This window comes from Gigantopelta aegis, chromosome 3, assembly GCF_016097555.1.
Source record: "Gigantopelta aegis isolate Gae_Host chromosome 3, Gae_host_genome, whole genome shotgun sequence".
Lineage (NCBI taxonomy): Eukaryota > Metazoa > Mollusca > Gastropoda > Neomphalida > Peltospiridae > Gigantopelta > Gigantopelta aegis.
Window position 1 is genome coordinate 64,947,609 of NC_054701.1, and position 25,376 is coordinate 64,972,984.

A 25,376-nucleotide genomic window follows, 5' to 3' on the forward strand; every position below is an offset into this window, starting at 1 on the left:
GTCTATATCATGTCAACAAGGCGATCTCTGGCGAAGTATTTAATTTGACTTCTCCGGTTCAGTAATAGCGACCGACGCTAACGTTCGCGAACTATTTGACTGAACCCCGGTATGGTCATTTGGTTTAACCTAAAGCGCATAAACCAGTCTAGCAAACGTTTTTCTGCTCGGTCTGGCTGAGTTCAAATGAGGTTTTAAATTCTATCATATTGGTTTAATGTTAATCCCGGTTCCCGTAAAATGTGTAGAACATCGTAGATAGTCGCAGACCAGGGAAATATTTTATAGGAATATAATCTGCGAGGGAAGTGGAAAATGTATAAGAACATGATATCTGCGTCTGTTTGCAATGTTCAACGGCGTGTTATATATTCCATGGGTGCCAAGCTTTATAAGTAAAACACAGGCTTAAACACAGTTTTATGGGTAGATCGCAGACGGTCTGTGAGGAATCGGGAAAACGTATGAGAACATGATATCTGCGTCTGTTTGCAATGGTCAACGGTGTGTTATATATTCCATGGGTACCAAGCTTTATAAGTAAAACACAGGCTTAAACACAGTTTTATGGGTAGATCGCAGACGGTCTGTGAGGAATCGGGAAAACGTATGAGAACATGATATCTGCGTCTGTTTGCAATGATCAACGGCGTGTTATATATTCCATGGGTACCAAGCTTTATAAGTAAAACACAGGCTTAAACACAGTTTTATGGGTAGATCGCAGACGGTCTGTGAGGAATCGGGAAAACGTATGAGAACATGATATCTGCGTCTGTTTGCAATGGTCAACGGCGTGTTATATATTCCATGGGTACTAGGCTTTATAAGTAAAACACAGGCTTAAACACAGTTTTATGGGTAGATCGCAGGCGGTCTGGGAGGAATCGGGAAAACGTATGAGAACATGATATCTGCATCTGACTGCGGCGTGTTGCGTATTTTATAGGTTTATTTTATAAGATTAGAACAGAGTCTAGCAAACGACCGCAAACACTCGTCGTCTTTAAAATATCACAGATATTAGTAGTAACAAAACAATGAACGTTTTCATTCTTTATTCACTTATGTTTTTATATTACATCCATTAGACACGCGGTAGTAGTCAATTAATTTCCACTTTTAGATATTTTACTTGTATTTATATTTTAACTCTAATTATAGTGAAATATCCAGAAATGATCACGTGTGACGTCACTTGGGCCATACTTTTGTGATGGATTAGATGGGTAGGAGACACATCACTAATCATAATCGGTGGTCGAAATATTTCCAGACTGGCAATTATTTTGCGTTAATTTTTTTATGATCATTCCCCCCCTCCCCCCGGTTAATTTTTATTTGGTCCGACAGAATTTGTAGTTTGCCGGACCGAATGTCCGGCAGGAATGTTATCCAATTTCGACACCTGATTAATAATGTTGGTTGATTTTCTCGAAAAAAAGTGTATGCCTGGTTTATTTTACTAATTAAATGTGGGTTGTGTATACCCATGTATAAGCTGCATAGGTTCGTATTTCGAATACTAATTTTATTTTAGTAAACTATGTACTTTTTCAATGTTTGTGGGCGGAATTTAGCTCAGTTGGTTTAGTGCTCAGCTGAGGTGCTTGCGTCGCAGGATCGAACCACCTCGGTGGATCCATTCAACTGATTGGATTTTTCTCGTTCCAACCAGTGCACCACAACTGAACAAAGGCTGTAGTATTTGCTTTCCTGTCTGTGGGAAAGTGCATACAAAAGATCCCTTGCTGCATTAGGAAAAATGTATCGGGTTTCCTCTGATGACTACCATAGATACCAAATGTTTGACATCCAATAGACGATGATTAATGAATCAATGTGCTCCAATGGTGTCATTAAACAAAACAAACTTTTTTCTTCTTTTTTTTTCAATGCTTGATTCATAGACTTCTAAGGGTAAGTTACAATTTTAATTTTTTTATTTATTTAAGGAACTATCAATTCAGCCTATCTAGCCTCATTCCCACCCCTACCCCGTCATTTCTGGATATCTCATTACAGTCACTTCTTCTTGTATATACATATAATTAATTCTTCAGAACTAATTAAAGGTATACTCTATACTAACAGTAATGACTTACACAACAGTGCAACGCCAATTTCTTATTACTTTACGTCTTACATTAATTCCATGTAATGTAATTATATTTTATTTAATAATTTTAATATCGTGAAGTTTGACGCAAATTAAAAATATTAATTTTATTATTATTACAGAAATGATGAGAAGTCGGATTCAGTAATACGTCCTGACCTATTTGCGACAAAACAGACGTTATCAGTGGCGAATCTAAGCCCCCCCCCCCCCACTCACCACCCTATATTTTGCTATTTTAAAAAAATGTACGTTGGAGAATTAACGTTCGTGGCATTTGACCACTTGTCATTGTCCCCCCCCCCCTCCCCCAATGCATTTTCTGGATCCGCCACTGGTTATAATTTGGTTTTGAAATATTAAATCGTCGTTACATAATTTATTCACAGTAACAGAATAGAATAGAATAGAACAGATGTTTAACGACATCCCAGCACGAAAAATACAGCGGTCACAGTAACAAGGCCTTAAAGAGACAGTCCTGAGTTTACAACCACTTTAAAATATTTTCGACTAATAGAACATTTTTAATGACGTAACATACAGATTAAATACATTTTCTTATTTAGAATATCCGTGTCTATATTTACATGGTGTTTGTTGTTGTCCTAATGCTTGTAGTGGCCCAAACCGGATTTTAACTCCCAATAATTTCGTACGTACGAAAAAATATATAATCAAACTAAAGTAAAAACAATGAGTGCTACAAACATTAGTATACGACCACAAACACATTCAATATACAGACACTGGTATTCTAAACAAGAAAATGTATTTAGTATGGAATAGTAGTTGCCAACAGAGCTATGATATCTTACGATAGCTGCAAACTCAGGACAGTCCCTTCAATTATAACGGGAGTAAATTATGCAACTCTCTCTTTATTTCCTACCATTATAATATTTATTTTCGGAGGTGGAGGGGGGGGGGGGGGGGGCATCTGGGGAAAAAAGCCGACAATACCACTGATGTTCGTTGGGACATTTCCGATATAACAGTGACCCCGCCGAAAACTAACAACAGATCCATCGATGACACAGCGCGATCGATCGATGCTTACGCGATCGATCTATGCTTTCACGACCTATCGATGCTTGGGCTATCGATCGATGCTTGCGTGATATATCGATGATTGCGCGACCTATCGATGTTGGGCTATCGATCGACGCTTGCGCGATCAATCGATGATTGCGCGACCTGTCGATACTTGCGCGATCGATCGATGCTTGCGCGACGTACCAATGGCTACGATAGCGCAGATCGGTCGATGGGGCGTGACTTAGAAACATGTATGTGTAGAGTATACCTTTAGACGCTGACTAGACTACTTAATAGTACTGTATTAATTGTATTAAACGGAGTCCTTGTAACAGAAACATCGCAGTAGCACTGGCTATCAGCACTTTCCACACATGTGCACACATCTGTGTGCGACCGATGTATACCGACAGTCCTCCTCGGTCCAGAATGATGGACTGCAGTACCAAGGATCAGATTTATGGCAGTTTACTGGGGGAAAAAAACAAAACACAAATTTTAAAGGAACATTCCTGAGTTTGCTGCAATTTTTAAGATGTTATCGACTAACAGAGACTTTTTAACGATTGTAATTACATATCAAATATATTTTTCTGCATAAAATATTAGTGGCTGTATATTAAACGTGTTTCTGATCGTTCTAATATTTATACCAGGTAAAATTTCATTTTATTTCCTAAAACATTGTTTTTTCGTACGAACGAAATATTTGAAGACAAAATCTAGTTTGGGCTTCTTAGAAATATTAAGACGACCAGAAACACATTGAATATACAGACACTGATATTCTAAACAAGAACATATATTTAATATGTAAGTTTAATCGTAGAAATATTTTATTATTATCCTGTTCAATTATTTAGACCCAAAGTTTTTTGCAAATGTTACGTTTATGTCCTATTTGATATTTGTTTTCTTTGCATTTACATGAAAACAAACCCAAACCCCGACAGGTTTTATATACAAATCATCATATAAAATGCACGAAGTTGACTTATTCCACTTTTTAAAAATCTCTGTCTTTTGAATGCACGTTATTTCTCCTATAAATAACTAAGGTCATTTGCATATCAAAAGCATCATTCTATAGTGCGTTTCAAACTAATGTTCGGTTCTATCGTCCTATCCGCACAAATCGTAGTATGACCTATATTTAAGAAAATATCTGTAAACATGAAGCAGGCGCGGATTCAGGTGGGGAGTTCAAGTGACAAAACCTCAGTTTGAAAAAAAAAGAGTATAAAATATTATAATTATATTGTGGAATACACAAGCGCGCGCATCTGAAGGGAGAGAGAGAGAGAGAGAGAGAGAGAGAGAGAGAGAGAGAGAGAGAGAGAGAGAGAGAGAGAGAGAGAGAGAGAGACACGTCATTTATGTAACGACGCACTCATCATATTTTAATCTATGGTTATATGGTTATAGGGAGAGAGAGAGAGAGAAGAATATGGTATGCATGCGATTGGTGGAGGTGTGACCCTCTGCACAACCCCAACCCCACTTAAGGCTTCTTTTGTATATGGAGCGGGACGTAGCTCAGAGGTAATGCGTTTGCTCATGGTAGGTCGACTGATCGATCCCACATGGTGGACCCATTGGGTTGTGTCTAGTTCCAGCCTGTGCACCACAACTGATGTATAAAGGCTGTGGTATGTGCTATCCTGTCTATGGGATGGTGCATATAAAACGTCTCTTATTGCTTATCAAAATTGCTTATCGGAAACAGTGGCCCATGTGGCGGTAGCGAGTTTCTTTCTCACTGTCATAATGCTCCTTAACCGTTTTGTCTGACGCCACATAAACGTATATCAAATGCGTTGAGTGTGTCGTTAAATAAACATTGCTCTCGTATGTATGTGTAGTCTATATGCATTTCTAGTCGATTAGTTTATAGGTTGTTAGGTTGTTTGATAGTGAATGATATGGAAATAAATTGTTTTTGGTGTTAAAGAGTTCATGCATACATTAAAGTAATACTCCTGATGGGTATGGAGAAATAACTTAATCAGTCGACGAACTCATTTCTTCATCACTATCTTCGTTAAGGGGGACTATCACAGGGGGTATTTTATTTCTTATAAAACTATTTTGTTTTCTAAAATCTTCTTCGATCTTTATTACATGTTTAACTGCGTCAGAGAAGTGTGTAGGTGTGACAGAGTTCAATGCATGTGCAAGTTCTCTCCACACCGTGGTCATTTTACCATCATTATGACGAGCTATGTGCCCTTTGACTTGACTCCAGATCAGTTCTATCGGATTGAGTTCAGAATGTCTTGGCGGCAATCTTAGACACAAGTGCCCATGGCGTTCAGCAATATCATCAGTAACAAATTGCTTTGCACATTTGTTACTTTTCACAAGTTCATAAAGAACTGGCTTTGTCATGTTACTCTCAAAAGGTATATTTTTGTTTCGTAGCCACGACTGAATTTCTTCCTTTTTAGCGTTTAGTGCAGGACATCGTGTAATCTCAGGTAATTTGTTGTGGTAGCTTGCGTTATCCATGACGATAACAGAAGGTTCTGGTAGAGAAGGCATAAGTTGTTCTTCAAACCATTTGATGAAATTTTCATGATTCATCTCACCATGATAGTCTCCGTCTGTTTTTTTAGCCTCAAAGATCAATTCACAGCCATCTATCAATCCATATTTATCACAGCCAGCATGACAAATAATAAGTCTTTTTCCCTTCCCAGTCACCGAACAGAGTTTAGGAACTCAATCAGCAGCGTCTGATTTCGGCAGGTGATTGGCGGTACTTGTGCCGGGTGGATATCGGTCCAGTGGTGGGATGTTGTGTGGTTGACATTCACCCAGGTCTCATCTTGATACACTATTAAATACCCCTGTTCTCGTAAACTGGATATTTCATGGAGATAGGACAGTCTCCTGTCTGATATATTGGCGTCCTCAAAAATCACTTTTCCGGTTGTAGACATATGTTGGTATTTAAAATCGAGGTCGTAAAGTTGATATGGATATGTTGATTCCACATTCCTCCCTTAAAGCCACGTTAATCTTATGTAATGTAGGTAATTCGCCCTCCTATAAAATCTGTATACTCGTCGTCTAATAACATCTTTTCGGTCGCGTTTTTTAACAGTGATTTCTGTGCTTGGATTCGTAGAGCTTAGATTTTTCACAGTTCTTTTTACTGTTGAAACCGAAACTTTAAATGCAACGGCAACTCGATCGACAATTCGATAAGAAGCATACCTAGGTCTACCGCGCTGATATTCATCTTCAAAATAATCGAAAACGTTCTTAATACACGATTTTACATCAACTGAAGTGTTTTTCGATTTACCCATATTTTTCCTCAAATAACAATAACAAGAATGTCGACTAATACATTTTCAATGAATTTATATACCCTACCTAACTTGTATTTTACGTGGTTTACACATTGCTATAATAGCACGTGCAGTCATAGATCGAAATAATGATGTTATTGACCAAGCCGTATTTTGAACATTCAGGGCTGTGTCTGCGGGATGAAAAAGTGGTTGAACCCATACGAGTCCGAACAATAGCCCTTTGGTTTTTCGCATTACAAATGTAACCCCCAACCCCCAAACCCCAGCCCCTAGCACCACCCTAAATACTATATATATATATATATATATATATATATATATATATATATATATATATATATATATATATACGTATGAGTTCCCAATTTAGAGCGAATTAAAAAACATTTTTATTATTATTTGATGTTGGTGGCCTTTGACATTTTATCCCCCCCTCCCCCCCGGTCTTCTGGGTCCGGCCCTGCATTAAATGTATTTATAAATTTGGAAAGCACATTCCTGCGGTGTGTGAGGTGATTTGTGTTTATTACTGTGCTACACCTCAGTTGTGTTAGGTTAGGTATGGTATGCTAATATATAATTGATATAATAAAATAAAAATACATAATACATTAGCTAAATTTATTAAATATAATGCACCTACAAGAAAGGATTACATGTTCTGTTTGTTTACATCTATGTTTAACGGAAAGATTAGACAATGCTGTTACACACTGCAAAACAATAATAACCTTGATTTAGTGAAACAAGCTATAATGGCCTTCACGTAGCTTCAGATCCCAATATTTTGATATGCAAATGACCGTAGTTATTTATAGGAGAAATAACGTGCATTCAAAAGACACAGAGATTTTTAAAAAGTGGAATTAAGTCAACTTCGTGCATTTTATATGATGATTTGTATATAAAACCTGTCGGGGTTTGGGTTTGTTTGCATGTAAATGCAAAGAAAACAAATATCGAATAGGACATAAACGTAACATTTGCAAAAAACTTTGGGTCTAAATAATTGAACAGGATAATAGTCGGAAACGTCTTACAGTGGAGCAAACTCAGCAATGTCCCTTTAAGCATAAAATAAGACTTGAAGTCATAGTTCTACCGATATAGGGTATTACATTGCGAAATAAACTGTTTCAAATAACCGTACATGGATTTGTTGACAAACCTGGCACTGATATCTATGTATAGACATATGAACAGGGGTCGAAATAACAGGGGTCGAAATACTGCTGCCGTCCCGACCGTATTTTGCCGGTCAAACTCACCACGGTCCGGAGGATTTTGTTTTATTATTTTACGTTTATATTCACATATTAGTTTGAGTCAATCGTATTTGGTCCGGCAGGTTTTGATTGGGGCCGGAATAATCTGTAGCTTGTGGGATCGAATATCCGGCAGGAATGTCAGCCAATTTCGACCCCTGTATATCAACTTTGACTAGTACATACATAGATATTAAAGCACTGGCACATGAGATAGAAATCTCCCCCTTTTTTCCCCCTCACAAATTGTTTCTCATGCCGTCGCGGGGACTCGAACCTATGGCAACAAATTCGAACGCAGTTCCCAGACCACCATAATATATAACCATTGTGCCTCGAGACATTCTTAAAGTGACAGACCCTAGTTTTTAAACACCACGACGTAGTTTTCACTATTAAATCTGTTTTTGGAATTTTTTTACTAGGAAATACTTAACTTTTATCATTTAGAATATTAATTTTTGTACACCTGAAGTGGTTCTAATCAAGCAGGTTTTTTGCAATACCTTAAAATGCATTTTTCATAATTCTAAAAATGCACATCGTGGTTATCGAGACAAACTATAGTTACGTTTAGACACCATTTCCCTCTTTAAACATTACAGACTTCAGCGTCTCTCTGTTGTAACGTTATCCAAATGTGTTGCAGATTTGTAGATTAACTAAAATTGGTGTCCATTTTTACGAGCTGAAACTAGGGTCTGCGTCTTTAAAAAGAATGCTCAGTTAACCGACGATATACGATGGGTGGGAGGAGTGGGGGTGGGGGAGCCACTCGTTCAGCCCTTAACGTACATGAACCTGTGGTCAAACCAGCAACAGTCAAGTATGTATAGATGTATGCATATCTATATACTGTAAGCACATCGCAGGGCATACAAGCTGACGGGGAATGACAGGTGTGTGTGGCACGGATAGCCACAAGAGACAAGCACCTGTTCCGGTTGGAGAGACAAGGACTGGGATGTAGAGGTGGGTAGCGAAAGAAGTTGAAAGATAGGAGGAGTTGCCAGATCGGGAAGAAATGAGATATAATTCAAAGGAGTAAAATGAAAGGCGGCAGTGGGATATATATATATATATTGAAGTGTATAATGTTAATATCAACTATTAGACCGAACATAAGTTTTGACCACAGACATCCTAGTAAAGAACGTTCAGGTTTGTTTATCAACACACCAAAACACATTCCATAGTTTGCACGTGCATCACGCAAATGCCCCGTACACGTGCGTGGGGTGTCATTCTTGATTTTGACAATTTCCAGGAAGGTCGATTAATCACTGTGGAACATTATTTCTGCCAATCGTTTTCATTCTGTTGATCATAAAGTTGTTATTGTTTTGTTTTTAGTCATTTTTATTGTTTGAATTTGCGATTTACTGATAAAAACATGTCAACTTTCAAATTCCATTTTGACCCCAATCGTCCTTCAAGATCTTTGGTGGTCATAAAACCTACTGTAATACTGAACTACCGGTTGTAATGTTTGCCCAGTTAATTCATAATTATCATATAGATATTCCCTACAGCTAATATATATATATATATCAATTTGGATTTAATGTAACATTACATTATAGAGAAACATTTGAGACCGTTTCTGTTGCAACTGTGTTTCCTACATGAATGTTTAATGTGTGTATATTGAGTGTGGGCCCTTAAAACAGTGACTTAATTACATTAGGATTTGTTATGCCATCAACGGACAAGTGGCCTGATTCAAGGCTAGTTACTGTACTTGTACATTTCACTGTTGGTGACGCAGTCTGACTAGCGGGAGTACGCTGATTCGCGCCAGATATCAGTTTTAAATATTCTGGCCTCAGATTCAGTTATCTTCCCATTTCCCAAAATCCGGAAATTTATCCGCGCATGTAGTCTGCTGTTTTATTGTGATTATTTCATGGCAGACAGCTATGGAGTGGAAACTATTTGACTGACGTTGACAGGGGAGAGCATGTAGTTTGTAAACATGTGTAACTTGTTGACATTGAAGACTTGTTTGTGGTAATTCTGGCCCATGCAAAAGTAGTCCTTTTTGTGTAAAATGGGTGTACTCCGGCCAGGTTTAGTGGGTGTGTTTGTTTAAACCAATATTCTGGGAGAAAGAGCTGGACAACAGGGGTTGTCTTTTTCAGGGTATGTTTCCCCCATGCAGGCAAAGGTACATACAAAAATCCATGGGCCTGCCGATATTAATAAAAATGTTATAGCCACTAAGGCTATATTGAAACATATAGCGTAACTAATTGTGGTCTGTGGCCTTCTTCCTGTTGTTCTGTGATAGAGCTGTAATTATTTATGGACTATATATTCTTGTGTCCCGTTATTTGGATGATATCTGTGTGTGGAACGTTGGATTGTCTCAGTATCTGGACGACTGTTTTTCGTGCTGCATGATTTGTAAAGCGCTTGTTTCAGAGCGATTGTGGACATAATTTTTGACAGTTTTCGTTCATCCATTTTTTCTTTTAAAAAACATTTTTCGGATTTAAAATCTGTGAGTGGGATTGTACTAGTTGAAATGTAAAATGGATCGCCGCTGTTTAAAACATCTTGTGGACGTCTGGAGGCATACACTTTGTAAATGTAAACAGGGTTTCTTGGATCCTCGTCACCTGCACACGAAAACGTTTTGAGACACATCTGCCGTATGTCGATTAAGTTTTCACCAGTTGTTTCGTCTTCGTCTCGAGCTCGAGATACTTGGTACCGTTGAAAGTTGTTTTTAATACAACATCACCCCATTGAAGATTGTAGTGTTCAGAGACACCACGAAGCCCGAAATGCATGCAGTGGTTAAGCCATATCGGAAAATCGGATGTTGGAATGTAAGGACTATGTACCAGATTGGAAAATTTGCTAAAGTAATCAAAGAAATGGAAGGAAGGAAATGTTTTATTTAACGACGCACTCAACACATTTATGAGACAGGAAACCCGCTGTCGCCACTTCATGGGCTACTCTTTTCAATTAGTAGCAAGGGATCTTTTATATGCACCATCCCATAGACAGAATAGCACATACCACGGCCTTTGATGTACCAGTCGTGGTCAGAGAAATGGACAACTACAACATCGATATCCTGGGAATCAGTGAAACGAGGTGGACAGGAGCAGGCAGAATGCAGCTTGCAAATGGACAAACGCTGCTCTACTCAGGACGACAGGACAATCATCACTCAGAAGGCGCCGGTATCATCATAAGAAAGAAACTAAGAAAATCACTGATGGAATGGAAACCGTGTGAAGAAAATTACTCAGTTGTGGGTGGCACCTTGTTCCAACATAAAGATATTCACAAGCTGACATGGACATCACCAGACGGCTCCACTATCAACCACATTGACCACATCTTGATAAACAAGACGTGAAGGCAAGACGAGGTGCAGATGTTGCTAGTGACCATACCCTAGTGATTGGACTCATATCACTTAAACTGCAGAAGACAAAGAAGGAACAGGAAAGAGGGTTACAGTTCGATTCCACAAAACTAAAAGATACCGAAGTAAGAAGATCTTTCCAAGTCGAACTCAGAAACCGTTTCAAAGCCTTAGAAGAGGGAGATGAAATAAACATTGAAGCCTTCAACAAAATTATTGTGCAAACAGGAGAGAGGATCCTTGGATACAAAAAGAAGAAAAAGGAAGAGTAGATCCAAAAAGAGACTTGGGAAAAAAATGCTGAAAGAAAAGAAACAAAAAGAAAAATGAATGCTTCCAGCTCACAGAGGCTTAAAGAAGATAACGAAACATGAAAAGAAAGTCTACATAAAGGGTTTGGCAGATCAAGCAGAGCAAGCTGCACAAAGACATGATTCGAAAACTCTATACAGAATCACAAGAACTCTGAGGGGTAGAAACCATCATAATGACCTACCCATCAAGGATATGAATGGAAATATCATAGCGAGACTGAAAAGTTAGCCAAATGGTAAGATCACTTCCAAAGCATACTGAACAGAGCAGAACCAAACAGCCTAGCAGAAATTCCAGAAGCAGACAAAGACATTGACATGAATATTGATCCACCAAAACTCACAGAAGTGAAGAATGCCATTAGAGCTATGGAGAATGGAAAAGCACCAGGTGCAGATGGGATAACTGCAGAAATGCTAAAAGCAGAAGAAAATGAAACACCAAAAATCCTGACTGAGATCTTCAAGCAGATTTGGGAGACAGAAGATATACTAGCAAATTGGAAAACCGGCCAACTAGTCAAACTGCCAAAAAAAGGAGATCTTACCAACTATAACAACTGGAGAGGAATTAGACTGTTGTCACTCACCAGCAATGTATTCATCAAAATCATCCATAGCCGCTTAACCAGCGCATTAGAAAAGGATATGCGTCAAGAACAAGCTGGATTTCGGAAAGGAATGTCTTGCAGAGATCACATCTTCACCTTGAGACAGATCCTGGAACAGAACAAGGAGTGGAACGCACCAGTATATGTTAACTTCGTCGACTTTGAAAAAACCTTTGACAATATTTACAGGGAATCGCTCTGGCGGATACTCAGACACTATGGCATACCCTCCAAACTTGTTAACATCATCATGTTGTCATATACAGATTTCTGTTATAAATGGCAACCTTCTTAGTCACCCATTCAACATAAACACTGGGGTAAAACAAGGGGGTATTCGTTCACCATTTTTGTTCATAACTGGGATAGACTGGATCATGAAGAGTGTAGAACAATCAGGAAGAAGAGGGATCTAGTGGACTTTCGCAAACATGCTCGAAGACCTGGATTTCGCAGACGACATCTGTTTACTTTCTCACCGTCATATATATATACAGGCCAAGACACGAGACCTAGCAACCACTGCAGAGAAGATTGGACTTAAGATCAACATTCCTAAGACAAAACTCATGAGAATGAACACCAAGTCCAACGAATCCATCATGCTTCACGGTGACAAAGTTGCAGAAGTTGATGACTTCACCTACCTTGGCTCTAAGATGACAGCCGATGGAAACAGTGAAGCAGAAATCCACTCAAGAATCTCCAAGGCAAGCCAGACCTTTGCATTGCTCCGAAACATTGGAAAGCAAGCAAGATTAGTTTGAAGACAAAGGTACGCCTTTTTAAAAGCGCTGCCTTAAGCACTCTACTGTATGGAGCAGAATCCTAGAAAATGACCAAGACCATCGGTCGAAGTTGGAGGTCTTTCAAAATCGGTGCCTTCGCAGGATTCTGAATATCTTCTGGCCCAACATCATAACCAACGAAGAACTCCATAAACAAACATCGACACAGTCATTGGTATCGAAGATCAAGCGCCGCAGATGGCGGTGGATTGGCCATGTCATCAGAATACCTCAAAAAGCCCTACCAAGAGTGGCACTCCGATGGACCCCTCCTGGAAAAAGGAAACGAGGAAGACCGAAAGAAACATGGAGGAGGACAGTAGAGAAGGAAGGGCAGTCTGAGCTGGAGGCTGCTGGAGAAGCTAGCAAAAGACAGGCAGTAGTGGCGATCTCTGGTTACAACCTTATATTATGGGCTGCTCAACACGAAGGGGATTAAGTAAGTAAGTTAAGCCATAAAGTGTTAATTAATGATTCTGGGGTGTCAGGACCTAGGAGTTTATTTTTGTACAGCATGTCAATTTCGGAATCGGTAAGTAGCTGGGATGTGTTTGGTTTATTTCCATTTCCTTTCTTTTTTAACTTTCGTTCTTTTGCTCGAATAGCTTCACGCGTCAGGTAGAACTTGTCGTTTGGATTCATTATTTGGCAGCCCGTGTGAACGCGTTTAAAGTGTCCGGTCAATGCTGCTCAGTATACCTCGCAACGACGACGGTTCAGATTCGGAGCCATCATGTTTCCGTACTGACAGAATGAAGTTTGCAAGTAGGGGATCGAGTTCATCGGGAGGAATTCATTCAATGGATGATTTTCACCTTTCCTAGTAACACATTTTCGAACAAGATTTAGGTCACTTACCGTCTTTTTAAAAGTGTTTTTGTTTTGTTCGCCAGCAATAAAATCATGTACAGCATTTTCATCCATTTCAGCAAATCTTAAGTTTACGTCACAATCTTGTTTGACATTTGTCGCTACCTGTTCATCTGTAGGATTTTGGTTAATGTCGGGCCTTTCATCAGATTCCATCCTTTCGCGTTCAAGGTTTTCAAGTTCGTCAAGTACTGCGATAGTTCTAAATCGGCCACATCGTTCGAAAATGTTGTGATATTTAGAGAATCGTTTTCATCCCACGGGGCGTCAAGCATATGGTCATTTAATTCATCCATTTTGACAGCAGACGAGGTATTGTGTCGTATAGAATTTTGTTTAAATATATACAAATTATTTTATATAAAGTAATATTTCTTATATCTGTTATTTAAAAAAAAAATATTGAAACATTATTTTGTAATATTTTTATACTTTTAGTTTTAGTAATCACTTAAAGCATGTTAGGTTTTTTATGATTATGGTATTAGGGTCAAAGGTCAACATTCCTAAGAGCCAAATGTACGTGACATGTACGTGACATGTGACGTCAAAAAGTCATAATCTGCTAGTAAACGTTTATGACTTTGCTTTAATCAGTCATCATAATCTGTCGATCGAAACAGTGGCTGCAGAATAAAAAATGATTATAAGCTATGGCACTGATAACAACTCACAAATTGCGCAGGTATCACCGGTGTAATTCGGGTAACACCAACAGGTGCACTTTCGTTTATTTAGACGACTGTCGTTTTCACAGACCTTGTCACATTCTGACAAAATATACATATAATTATCGTAAACTTCATATTGTTAAAATTTGAATGAGTTTTTTTTTAAACACCACTGGAGCACATTGATTAATTATTCATCGGGTATTGGATGTCAAACATTTGGTAATTCTGACTCGTAGTCATCAAAGGAAACCCGCTACATTTTTCCTAATGCAGCAAGGGATTTTTATATGCACTTTCCCACAGACAAGAAAGCACATACCACAGCTTTTGCCCAGTTGTGGTGCACTGGTTGGAACGAGAAAAAACCTAGTCAGTTGAATGGATCCACCGAGGTGGTTCGAACCTGCGATGCAAGCACCTCAAGCGAGCTAAAATCACGCCCCAAACATTTGAGTGATAATAGTTATTATTGAGAAACCTAAAAGGATGACTTAAAATTGAATGACTTAAAGAGACTGGACAGCCGGAGTTTGATGTCACTGTGAGCTGTGTCCGACTCACAGAACTATTTTGACCATAATGATTTAATGGTTACTAACATTACATATTAAATACGTTTTTGTTTTTGTTTTCTTTAGAATATCAGTATCTGTATTGTCATTGAAGGAAGGAAGGAAATGGTTTATTTAACGACGTACTCAGCACATTATATTTACGGTTATATAGCGTCGGACATATGGTTAAGGACCACACAGATATTGAGAGAGGATACCCGCTGTCGCCACTTCAGGGGCTACTCTTTTCGATTAGCAGCAAGGGATCTTTTATATGCACCATTTCACAGACAGGAAATGTTTGTGGTAAATCTATACTGACTTTTGTTTCAACTAGTGTACCACAACTGGTCAAAAGCCGTGGCATGTGCTTTCCTGTCTCTGGGGAAAGTGCATATAAAAAAATCCCTTGCTGCTAATGGAAAAATGTAACGAGTTTCCTCTGATGACGTGTCAGAATTACCAAATGTTTAACTTCCTATAGCCGATGATTAATTAATCAATATACTCTAGTGGTGTTGCTAAACAAAACAAACTTTTAACTATATTGATTTTTACATGATGGTCACCAATCGACTGTACATCCTCAAATAGCAGAGGTACGGTTCTTTCAGATTTGTAGCATTTTTTTTTTCAAAGAAAAAAATTAATTAAAATGTATGAAAATGTTAATGGTACTGTGCAACCTACAGATGTTTCTTCTCTTAACTAAAACATGTTTGCTGTAACATTTATGTACTGAACAAACAACGAAGACAAATGCGTTTTGTATTCAGAGGAATATCATTCAATATGTTAAGATGAGTATAATAATGGAACTAATCTATATAATTATTGTGTTTTAAATATAGAAGAATGTGATAAGTTGGGCATACTAAGGGAACTAATCTATGTAATTATTGTGTTTTATATACAGAAGAATATGTTGATACGTATACTTATTGTTTTGAATATTGAAAAATATGATAAGATGGGTATGACAAGGGGTCTAATTTATGAAGTTATTGTGTTTTGAATACAGAAGAACGTGTTAAGATGGGTATAATAATGAAACTAATCTATGTAATTATTGTGTTTTATATACAGAAGAATATGTTAAGATGGTTTATTTCTTGTGTATTGAATATAGAAGAATATGTGTTAAGATGTGTATCATAAGGGAACTGATCAATGTAATTATTGTATTTTTGAATACAGAAGAATGTGGTAAGATGGATATAATAAGGGAACTAATATATGTAATTATTGTGTTGTGTATACAGACGACTATGATAAGATGGCTATGACAAGGGGTCTAATCTATGTAATTATTGTTTTGAATACAGAAGAATGTATTAAGATGGGTATCATGAGGAAATTAATATATATAATTATTGTGTTTTAAATACAGAAACATATATTAAGGTGGATATAATAAGGGGACTAATCAATATTATTATTGTATGTTGAATACATTTTCCTGGACACACACATCAGCTATCTGGGCTGTTTGTCCAGGACAGGTGCTTTGTTGTTAGTGGTTAGTGAGAGAGAAAAGGGTGTAGTGGCCTTACGCCTACCCATTGAGCCATTAAGAACTCGCTGTGGGTTGAAGCCGGTATCGGGCTGCGAACCCTGTACCTACCAGCCTGTAGTCCGATGGCTTAACCACTGCGCCACCGAAGCCGGTATTTGAATACAGAAGAATATGTTAGGATGGGTAACATAAGGGAACTAACCTATGTCATTATTGTGTTTTGCATGCAGAAGAATATGTTAAGATGGATATTAGAAGAGAACTAATTTTTGTAATTATTGTTTGGTATTGAGAAGAACACGGTAAGGTGGGTATAATAAGGGAATTAATCCATGAAATTATTGTGTTTTGTATACAGAATAATGTATTAAAATGGGTAAAATAAGGGAAGCAATATATGTAAGTCTTTTGTTTTGAATACAGACGAATATGTTAAGATGGGTGCAACAAGGGAACTAATCTATGTAATTAATCATTATAACCTTTGCATTTGTCTCCACTCAGGGTGTATCCGCGACAGCACTTCTTGACTTCCTTCAAGCACTTGTTCTTTCTATAACTGAAGTACATTGATGGCAGATAATAATAATATATTAAATGTTATCTGTAACTATATACTACCACCATCGTCCATATACCACCATTAAACCCACCAGCACCACAGTAAATACATCCTAGGGAATCGTATGGACGTGTGATGATTTCGAACTCATCAACTAATCAGATACACAAGCATTTAACTTAACTAGAGGTGAAAAATTAATACAAGAAGCAGGAAATCATGTTTTAGACAAACGTGCATGCACCTTATAATGTTGTTAAAGGACCAAACACATTTAAGTTGATCATCATTATCATCATCATCATCATCATCACCACCACCACCATTATCATCACATCATCACCATCATCATCATCACCACCATCATCATCATCACCATCACCATCATCACCACCACCACCACCATCATCATCACCATCACCATCATCATCATCATCATCACCACCACCACCATCACCATCATCATCATCATCATCATCATGAACAATATCATATTGCATAGTCATCAACCCATATTCAGTCATCACTACAACCAACGTTTCGAAGGGTAGGTTAAGAAATGTTAAGATGACCTCAAATATATACAATTTCATAGAATCTGCACAACAACATATAGCAATGTTTTAAGAAATTAATTTTCAGCTGCTTTAAAGACAAGAAAATAAAGTATATTCCTTCAGATGTTTTCGTAGGCATGTATAATAACGGATCTGGGGCCTTATTCACTAAAGTCTCGCAACTTTGCGATCTCACAGTGCAATGCTAAAAGACTTGCAAAGAGGATGCTTTGTTGTCTAGCAGAGCCTAAGAGAGCTTTGAGAATTAGGCCCCTGTTCATTAAGTTGTTTAAATCACCAGCCTATTAGTTTAATAACATATTGCGTGAAGTTCAGGGTGGAGTTCCTGCACTGAATGGATCTGCTTCCGAGGAGACAGGGTTGATTCTCGTTTTGAATCACTGTTCCACTCAATCGCATCTTTGGCTTCAGTTAACAGATCTGATGCGAGGCAACACCATTTTATGTCCAATAATCTGTCGTCGGCAACAGTGATGCTGCTTGTTTTACTTATACTCCAACTGTATTTTGACGGGTCAAACCAAACGTCATCTAAACATACAGTAATATTGGTTAAGAATAGATCTACTGACGGATAGCAAAAGCCAAAGCGGTCAGTAAGATCGGATATGAATTTTCATTGTTCTCTTAAAAACAAAACATAATTAAAATATTTAATTTTATTCCTAATTGGGTTTTCTGTGGACTTTGTTTTGATTCTATGTGTTAAGGTTTGCTTAGGATTTTTGTGGAGGTTTTTGTGTGGTTTGTGCGTTTCTTTCTTTCTTTGCTTTTTTTTTTTTTTTGCCATTTTGTATGTGTGTGTGTGTGTGTGTGTGTGTGTGGGTGTGTGGTTGGGTTGGGTTGGGGGGTGGGTTGTGGGATCGAGTGGGGGTGAGGTGGGTGTTGAATATAATTATCAACCCATATTCAGTCATCACTATAACCAACGTTCCGAAGGGTAGGTTAAGAAATGTTTAGATGACCTCAAATATACACAATTTCATAGCATCTGGAGGAATTCTGCGAGGGGACTTTAAAAAAAACAAAAAAACAAAACACCCAACATATTCCTCTATTCCTTACTAAGTACACCGTTTCTTTTTATTCCACAAACAACGTCTTCTGTATCGTCCATAGCAGTTCACTTCTTTGGTTTTCAAACATGGTGGCTCAATTGCTGCTTTAGAGTTGGCATTACAACCACCACAGTTTTCTGAAAATACAGAAAAGATCTTTCTGGGTCCCGTTCTACAAAGCGATTTTAGCCCTAAGATCACCTTAAGAGCATAGCTACCATATGCACTTAAGGTGATCTTAGGGCTACAATCGCTTCGTGGAACGGGGCCCAGGTGTTTGTCAAATATGCTCTATATCCTATCAAGTCAAGGGCGAGATTTAGCTCAGTCGGTTGAGCGCACGCTTGAGGTGCTTGCGTCGCAGGATCGAATCACCTCAGTGGATCCGTTCAACTGATTGGGTTTTTTCTCGTTCCATCCAGTGCAGCACAACTGGTCAAAGGCCGTGGCATGTGTTTTTCCTGTCTGTGGGAAAGTGTATATTAAAGATCATTTGCTGCATTAAGAAAATGTAGTGGGTTCCCTCTCTTGACTACGAGTCAGAATTACCAAATGTTTGACATCCAATAGCCGATGATTAATATATCAACGTTCTCTAGTGGTGTCGTTGAACAAAACAGACTTTTTTTTTTTTTTTATCAATCAAGTTTTTAAATTATCACTCGAGTCGCTCTTGCGCAACCAAAGTGATATGAATTTTCAGATTTTACTTAGTCAAGTCCCTAGAAGACATTATTATTTCTGTGACCCCTCCAACCCCGTATATTTCAGTGAATGTTACATAATACAGTTAATAATTCCTTAACTAATAGTCTATATATAATAGTTTTTCTGGATTATCTTTAATTACAATATTTTCTCCGTCCCTCTGTTATTCCACCGAGTGGTATATTGAACATTTTGCTATGATGGGATGGGATGGGATGGGAACTCGTTTAACGTGCCCATATCCACTGAGGTTCAGGCACGCCCACCACGGGTTTGACCTCTGACATCGCCAGTGACCAACCTCGGGGCGGGAAGGGAAAGGGATGTGGAGGAGGTGAAGGGGTCAATTTGGAAGTGTGGTATAACCACTTAAAAAAAGAAAAAAACACAATTTGGGATTTAATCTTATATATTTTTTTTTTATTATTATTTTTTTTTTTATAATACAAAGCACCAATTAGATTAAAGCACCAATAAATTAACCTATCCATGTTATTTTATTACATATATTATTTAGTAGGTACAAAGAAATTTTCAGTCGGGCTGGTCTAAACAAAAATCTAATACAAAAATTATTTTATTAATTATCAATATTAAGGAGTCAATTTGTGTAGACTCCTTGTATATAATTTAACCTTAAGCCCTGGAGGAATAAGGATTCGCAAAGGGGGGAGCATCGCGCCCAATCTATCTCGCGTTCCAACATCCTTGAGTCGTTGTTTACCAGAAGAGCAAATTAAAATTAGCTCCGCTGGTTAATTACTATTACCTGTGGATGTAACAGCAACCCGTTGGAGCTCATGTCCAGTTGACCTTTCATTCGATCAATCAAAACCTTACTTGCAAAATCATGCCAGTGATTGGAAAAGAATTTGAAAACATTCGGGATTATGCCGAGGATATACGAAATGATTCGGGTGAATTACGAAGTATGCCGGAAACTAATTTCAATATAAAATTTTATATAAAATTCGTTTCAAGACGAAAAACCCCCAAAACCGTGATGGTATAGCCATAACATCTGTTTATACTAGTATACAATCCAGAGTTTATTACTGTACTTTTCCCCCTGTTTTTTAATGTTGAAATAGACCGACAAGTTCGCCTATTGCATAATTAGTCTCGCCCGATATTTTTAGAATTTGTATGCTCCCGAATAACGCTATAAAAGGCGAAGTGTAATTGGTAGATAAATTTCTTAAAAATCCCCCGCCGGCAAATCTCCACCAAACAGACCCGCTCCACCCCTTCAGACAACAGACGTTGCCGCAGTAATAATAAGCGCCCAGCCAAGTCCTTAGGGTCAATGTCTGGACCAATGTCATTTCCTCCCAAATGAACGATAGCCAATATTGGCCTAAAGTTCAACAGCTCCTGTACCAAATCTTCCGGTATGCGGTCAGACCGCATACCCCCCCGGCCAAAAAATCTACAAGTAGCAGGGACACGCATGTCGCCCCGGGTGTGCTCCCCTAGCCGCCTGACGTAACTGCTACCGAATACTGCTACTCTCTCCATACTGAACACCGATTAACAAATTACCAACCCTTTTTTCCAAGATAGGAAATCAATTGGATAATCAATTAACCAATCAACTTAGCCAAGCAATCAACCAGGATAAGACCACTAATTACCATCTTCTCTCTTGCAGCACGCTCATTGGTCCAATTCAGCCAATCACGATCCAGGAAACCCACATGTATATATCGCACAAACTATGCACTCGCACATCACTCGAGCCCCTCCTGCTCCGGAATTAGTCACTGGGAACTGGGAAACTCTTTTTACGTGCCCCTATCCACAAGGGTTCAGGCACGCCCACCCCGGATTCAGCCTCTGACTACGCCAGTGACCGACTCCGGGGCGGGAGGGGGGGGGGGGGGGGGGGGGAGTGTGTGAGAGAGGTGAATGTGACAATTTTTAATAGTGTGGTAAGACCACTTAAAAACAAAGCCAAAGTTAAAAATAATTTGGGATCTACCATTACATATGTTTATATTTATGTTAATATAAAGCACCATAGTTATAATTAACCCTATAACATTCTATTGTTTTATAATATAATTAGTAGGTGCATAATTATAATTATATTTTCAATCGGGCAGTTCAAAAATGATATATACTATGCTTGTACATTTAATAATAGTATCTATACATACATATACATTATATATATATATATATATTTATTTATAATTTCTTAATATAATTATGTAACTTTAGCCCTAGAGGTAAAAGGATTCGCAAAGGGGGGAACCCAGCGCCACCGAGCAGTCCGGCGCTCCAACAGGCGGGGGCCCAATAAGGTAAGTCCGGATTTCCAGGGGGGGGGGGGGGGGGGGGGCGATCCGGGGGGGGGGGGGGGGCCTCCTAACAGGCATCCCTACCGGCCCAAACCGCCAACGCCCTATCGCACCCAAATATGCACCCTACCACGGCGCGCCCCCCCCCCCCCCCCCCCCCCCCCCCCCAGGTTATCCATATAACACAGATGGGCCGTATTTAAATGAAATGAGTGGTATGATATAATGATATATGAAAATAACCCGCGAGCCGCCGTCTGGTGTGGTTGTGAAACGTATTAGAGTCGTTGATGTTGGTAGTTGACGAGTGGATTGATCCTGTTCTTGGGGTGAGGTGCCCTCGCCATTCTCCTCAAGCATTCGTGAGCTCTACACCCCGAAGGGTGCGCCACCTAAACGGATGACAAATGACATTGCTATATAATCCTCGGTGCCACCCAAGTAACCACTTATTCGTTAAGTGGGTGGCTCCGAGTACCGGTCAGGTTTTTTTGTTTGTATATATACAAAGTCAGAGGCTAAGTCCGCGGTGGGCGTGCCTGAACCTTAATTGGATAGGGGCACGTTAAACGAGTTCCCATCCCATCCCCATCCCCATCCCATCACTCAGCCACGCGCCAAGACAGTGCGCACGTGTTTTTCTTGCTCCGCACACGTGGTCGTTTATCAGTGTTCGAAACGAGCTGGGGTTTTTAAGTATTTTTTTTTTCTGTGCTGCCTGGTTGACTTGAACTGAGCTTTTAAATAGCCTTTTGGTTTGTATTTAGTACTAATTGTATAATTTAGTTTTGTCGTATGCCCCCTATAGGTTACATTATTTATTAACCGTAGTTTTATATTTTTCGCATATCGCTGTCGGTGTCGCGTTTGTTTTCCTCGGTTTGTTTACATTATGGAAGGTCCATTAATAAACACCACTGGTTATACATGCCATGAGGAACCCGACCATCTAAACATAAACATAAGCAATAACGGTGTCAGTGTTTGTACCCCGCCAGTCGAGACACCAAACCCACAGGTTCGTGTGAAACGTAAAGCCACTGAATCTGAGGAGTTTGATATGGCAGCGGCTAGTGTGAAATACACGCGGGTACCCGACGAAGGTGAGTCCTCTTCACCGCCTACGTCCTTTCGCTCTTCGTCCCCGTCGGAGATGGGGGATTGTCACGGGGATTCTATAATACCCGTAACTGAATAAAACACGATTGTCCAAATCTCTCTCCTAACTGTATATCTATTAGATCTCTCTGTAACGGGCGGTTATACCCTAATGTGGCTCGTCTAGGTATGATCAGAGATACGATCTTATATAAAGTATATATTATTATAGCACGTTTAGTTCACTAGAAAACACAACAAAAACACAATACACTTTGGAATCTGTATTAACCTATGCTGACAAAGGTACTGCCGCAGTAGTTAATTAATAACAACAATAATAACAACCCAGAACTGATCACTTAATTAGTTAATCTCTAGGTGTCTAGTTTACACAATATGCTAATCACTTCACCGTGACACAACACCCACACGTGTGATAATTGAGAAACGCTAACACACACACGTGCGATAATGGAGAAACGCTTCCAGGGGAACTTAATTAATAAAGGAATTACAACACTATTCCTAACTGGTTAATTTTTAATTAACCCTAACTACTCATTCAATAACCTTGTAATACAGAATTAATACTGGTACCTATCACAATAAAGACAATAACCTACAGTTTACCTAGGTCCTCTAGGATGACTGGCTAAGCTTTATATATATATATATATCAGAACGGTGAGCCTACAGAATACTGCGTCAGATGACCGGCAGCACCGTCTAAATAATATTGGTATAATACAGTATTAAAATATTTAAAGTCACATCAATCACATCAAGGTTATACACAGAGCAGAAAATATATATATTTACCAAAGTCCCGTCTGAACTAATATAGATCGTTCAGTGGACGGACAACGATCCCCTGGAGCCTTCCTATCTTTTCTCCCCGATATCTCTAAAACACTAGCTATTTATTATAAATCGAATATCGCCTGGGGGCACCGAATCTTATCATGTGAGTTTCCACCACGACCACGCCAGCATATTTTTCTTAGATCGCCCAGACTGAATGACGCCGATCGTCGCCAAATCACGGTTGTAAAAACCGCACTCGCGGAGGTATTACGTAACTACTCGCCACATGGCCTCCGCACCTGGCTGGGTGTGTATTAGAATGTACAGCTCGATGACCGTCGCGCAGAAGTATTACGTAACAAGTTGCCCACCTGGACTAAGTGCAATTTGGAACTGCACACGGCCCTCTAACACAATTAATATCGCCACAGGCGAAAACAAAATTAAGAGCATGTACCGTCACAGGGATGTTTCAAACTCGGAACTTTCACTCTCTCCACTTGAGATTCCCAGTGTGGAAAAACTTTTGGCTTTTGAAAAGAAAAATTCAGGCTTGACAAAATTCCATTCGAAAAACCCCTTTCAAAGTCTGAATGTGGAAACTGATTTTGATTCCGAGCTGACCTCGACCAGGATAAAGTGCGAACCACTGCATTATATGACCATTGTTATCAATGAAAGAGCTCCTAAAGCTCGGGAGGTCGTTCATGTTATGGAACACTTTGGGAGGGGTGGCACGTCTTTAAACGAGAGGTTTGCCCAGGCCAGTTATACCTTTAATTGGAAGGATAATGAGTTTCAGATTTGGGGAACAAAACATGACTTGAAACTTCTGGGTAAGTCAGTTTGGATAGAAAACCAATATAGCCCACATGGGGGGTTACGGATGTCATTTCGTGATTCAAATGCACGGGTTCCCATTGAAACCCCTCCGAAAAAAAGGAGACCCCAGTTAATACAGCAGGGAAAAGTAGTCATGTTAGTCACAAGGATTCGTGTGCTAAAAAACTTCAGTTTGGATCAGTAAATGTTGGTAGAGAAGGTGATTCACCCAGTGAGATCTGGCAACCCTGGGTAAAACAAAAGGGACAAAGGAGGGCACACATCTCCGTAGATGAATCTCTTACAGACCCCCTAAGGGTGATTATAAAAAAAACCCTCCCTTAACCACGACTTGGAGGATTTGAAAAACAGAATAAGTAGAAGCAATCCCAGTTTGAAAATCAACAGATTGGAATATTGGAATAATGGTTATGTAGACATTTTTCTAAATGAGGAAACTAACCTGACTAAGGTAGAAATAAATGGATACAAATATCCTATCACTCCATTTATTGTTAAACCCAATAAGTGTTCCCACTGCCAGAAGTGGGATCATACTCGACACACGTGTAGGAAACAGGGAATGTAGAGTGTGCCATAGGTGCGGAGGGAAAAACACAGCCCTTCGACCGCTGAAAACCCCTGTTCGAGGCCCATTAAGTGCGCAAACTGTGGGGAAGTTCATATGTCCCATTTCAAAGGGTGTAAACAATACCAGTTCGCTCTACAAGCTGCTATAAAACGGACAAAGACTAGAGCTTACGTAACAGGCCCAAACCCTTGGTTTAACCGACCAAATAGCAATGCCCGGTTTGGCGAAGGAAAAGTAGAGATGACTTACTCAAATGCTGTGAAACTGGGGAAAAGAACAAACCCTAGTGTTTCATCTGCTAATTTGAATAACAATCAAGCCCCATCTCCAGTCAGTGCAAAACAAACCCCAGAAAATAATCTAGATGTCCAAATAGACGTGAGATTATTAGCAC

The 25,376-nt window shown here is 39.1% G+C and overlaps 1 protein-coding gene across 1 annotated transcript in view; it reads right to left on the reverse strand.

The window, feature by feature from the left end:
* Positions 1 to 1,773: 1,773 nt before the first annotated feature.
* The window catches only part of LOC121368431 (zinc metalloproteinase dpy-31-like), a 52,602-nt gene continuing 28,999 nt past the window's right edge, over positions 1,774 to 25,376 (reverse strand). Inside the window, exons 11-14 of the mRNA XM_041493161.1 lie at positions 18,660 to 18,789; positions 16,937 to 17,013; positions 14,385 to 14,480; positions 1,774 to 3,628 (exon numbers count right to left, since the gene is read on the reverse strand). Of these exons, the coding sequence (XP_041349095.1) occupies positions 3,516 to 3,628; positions 14,385 to 14,480; positions 16,937 to 17,013; positions 18,660 to 18,789 (416 nt within the window). The 3' untranslated portion in view covers positions 1,774 to 3,515. The remainder of the gene's footprint in view (positions 3,629 to 14,384; positions 14,481 to 16,936; positions 17,014 to 18,659; positions 18,790 to 25,376) is intronic.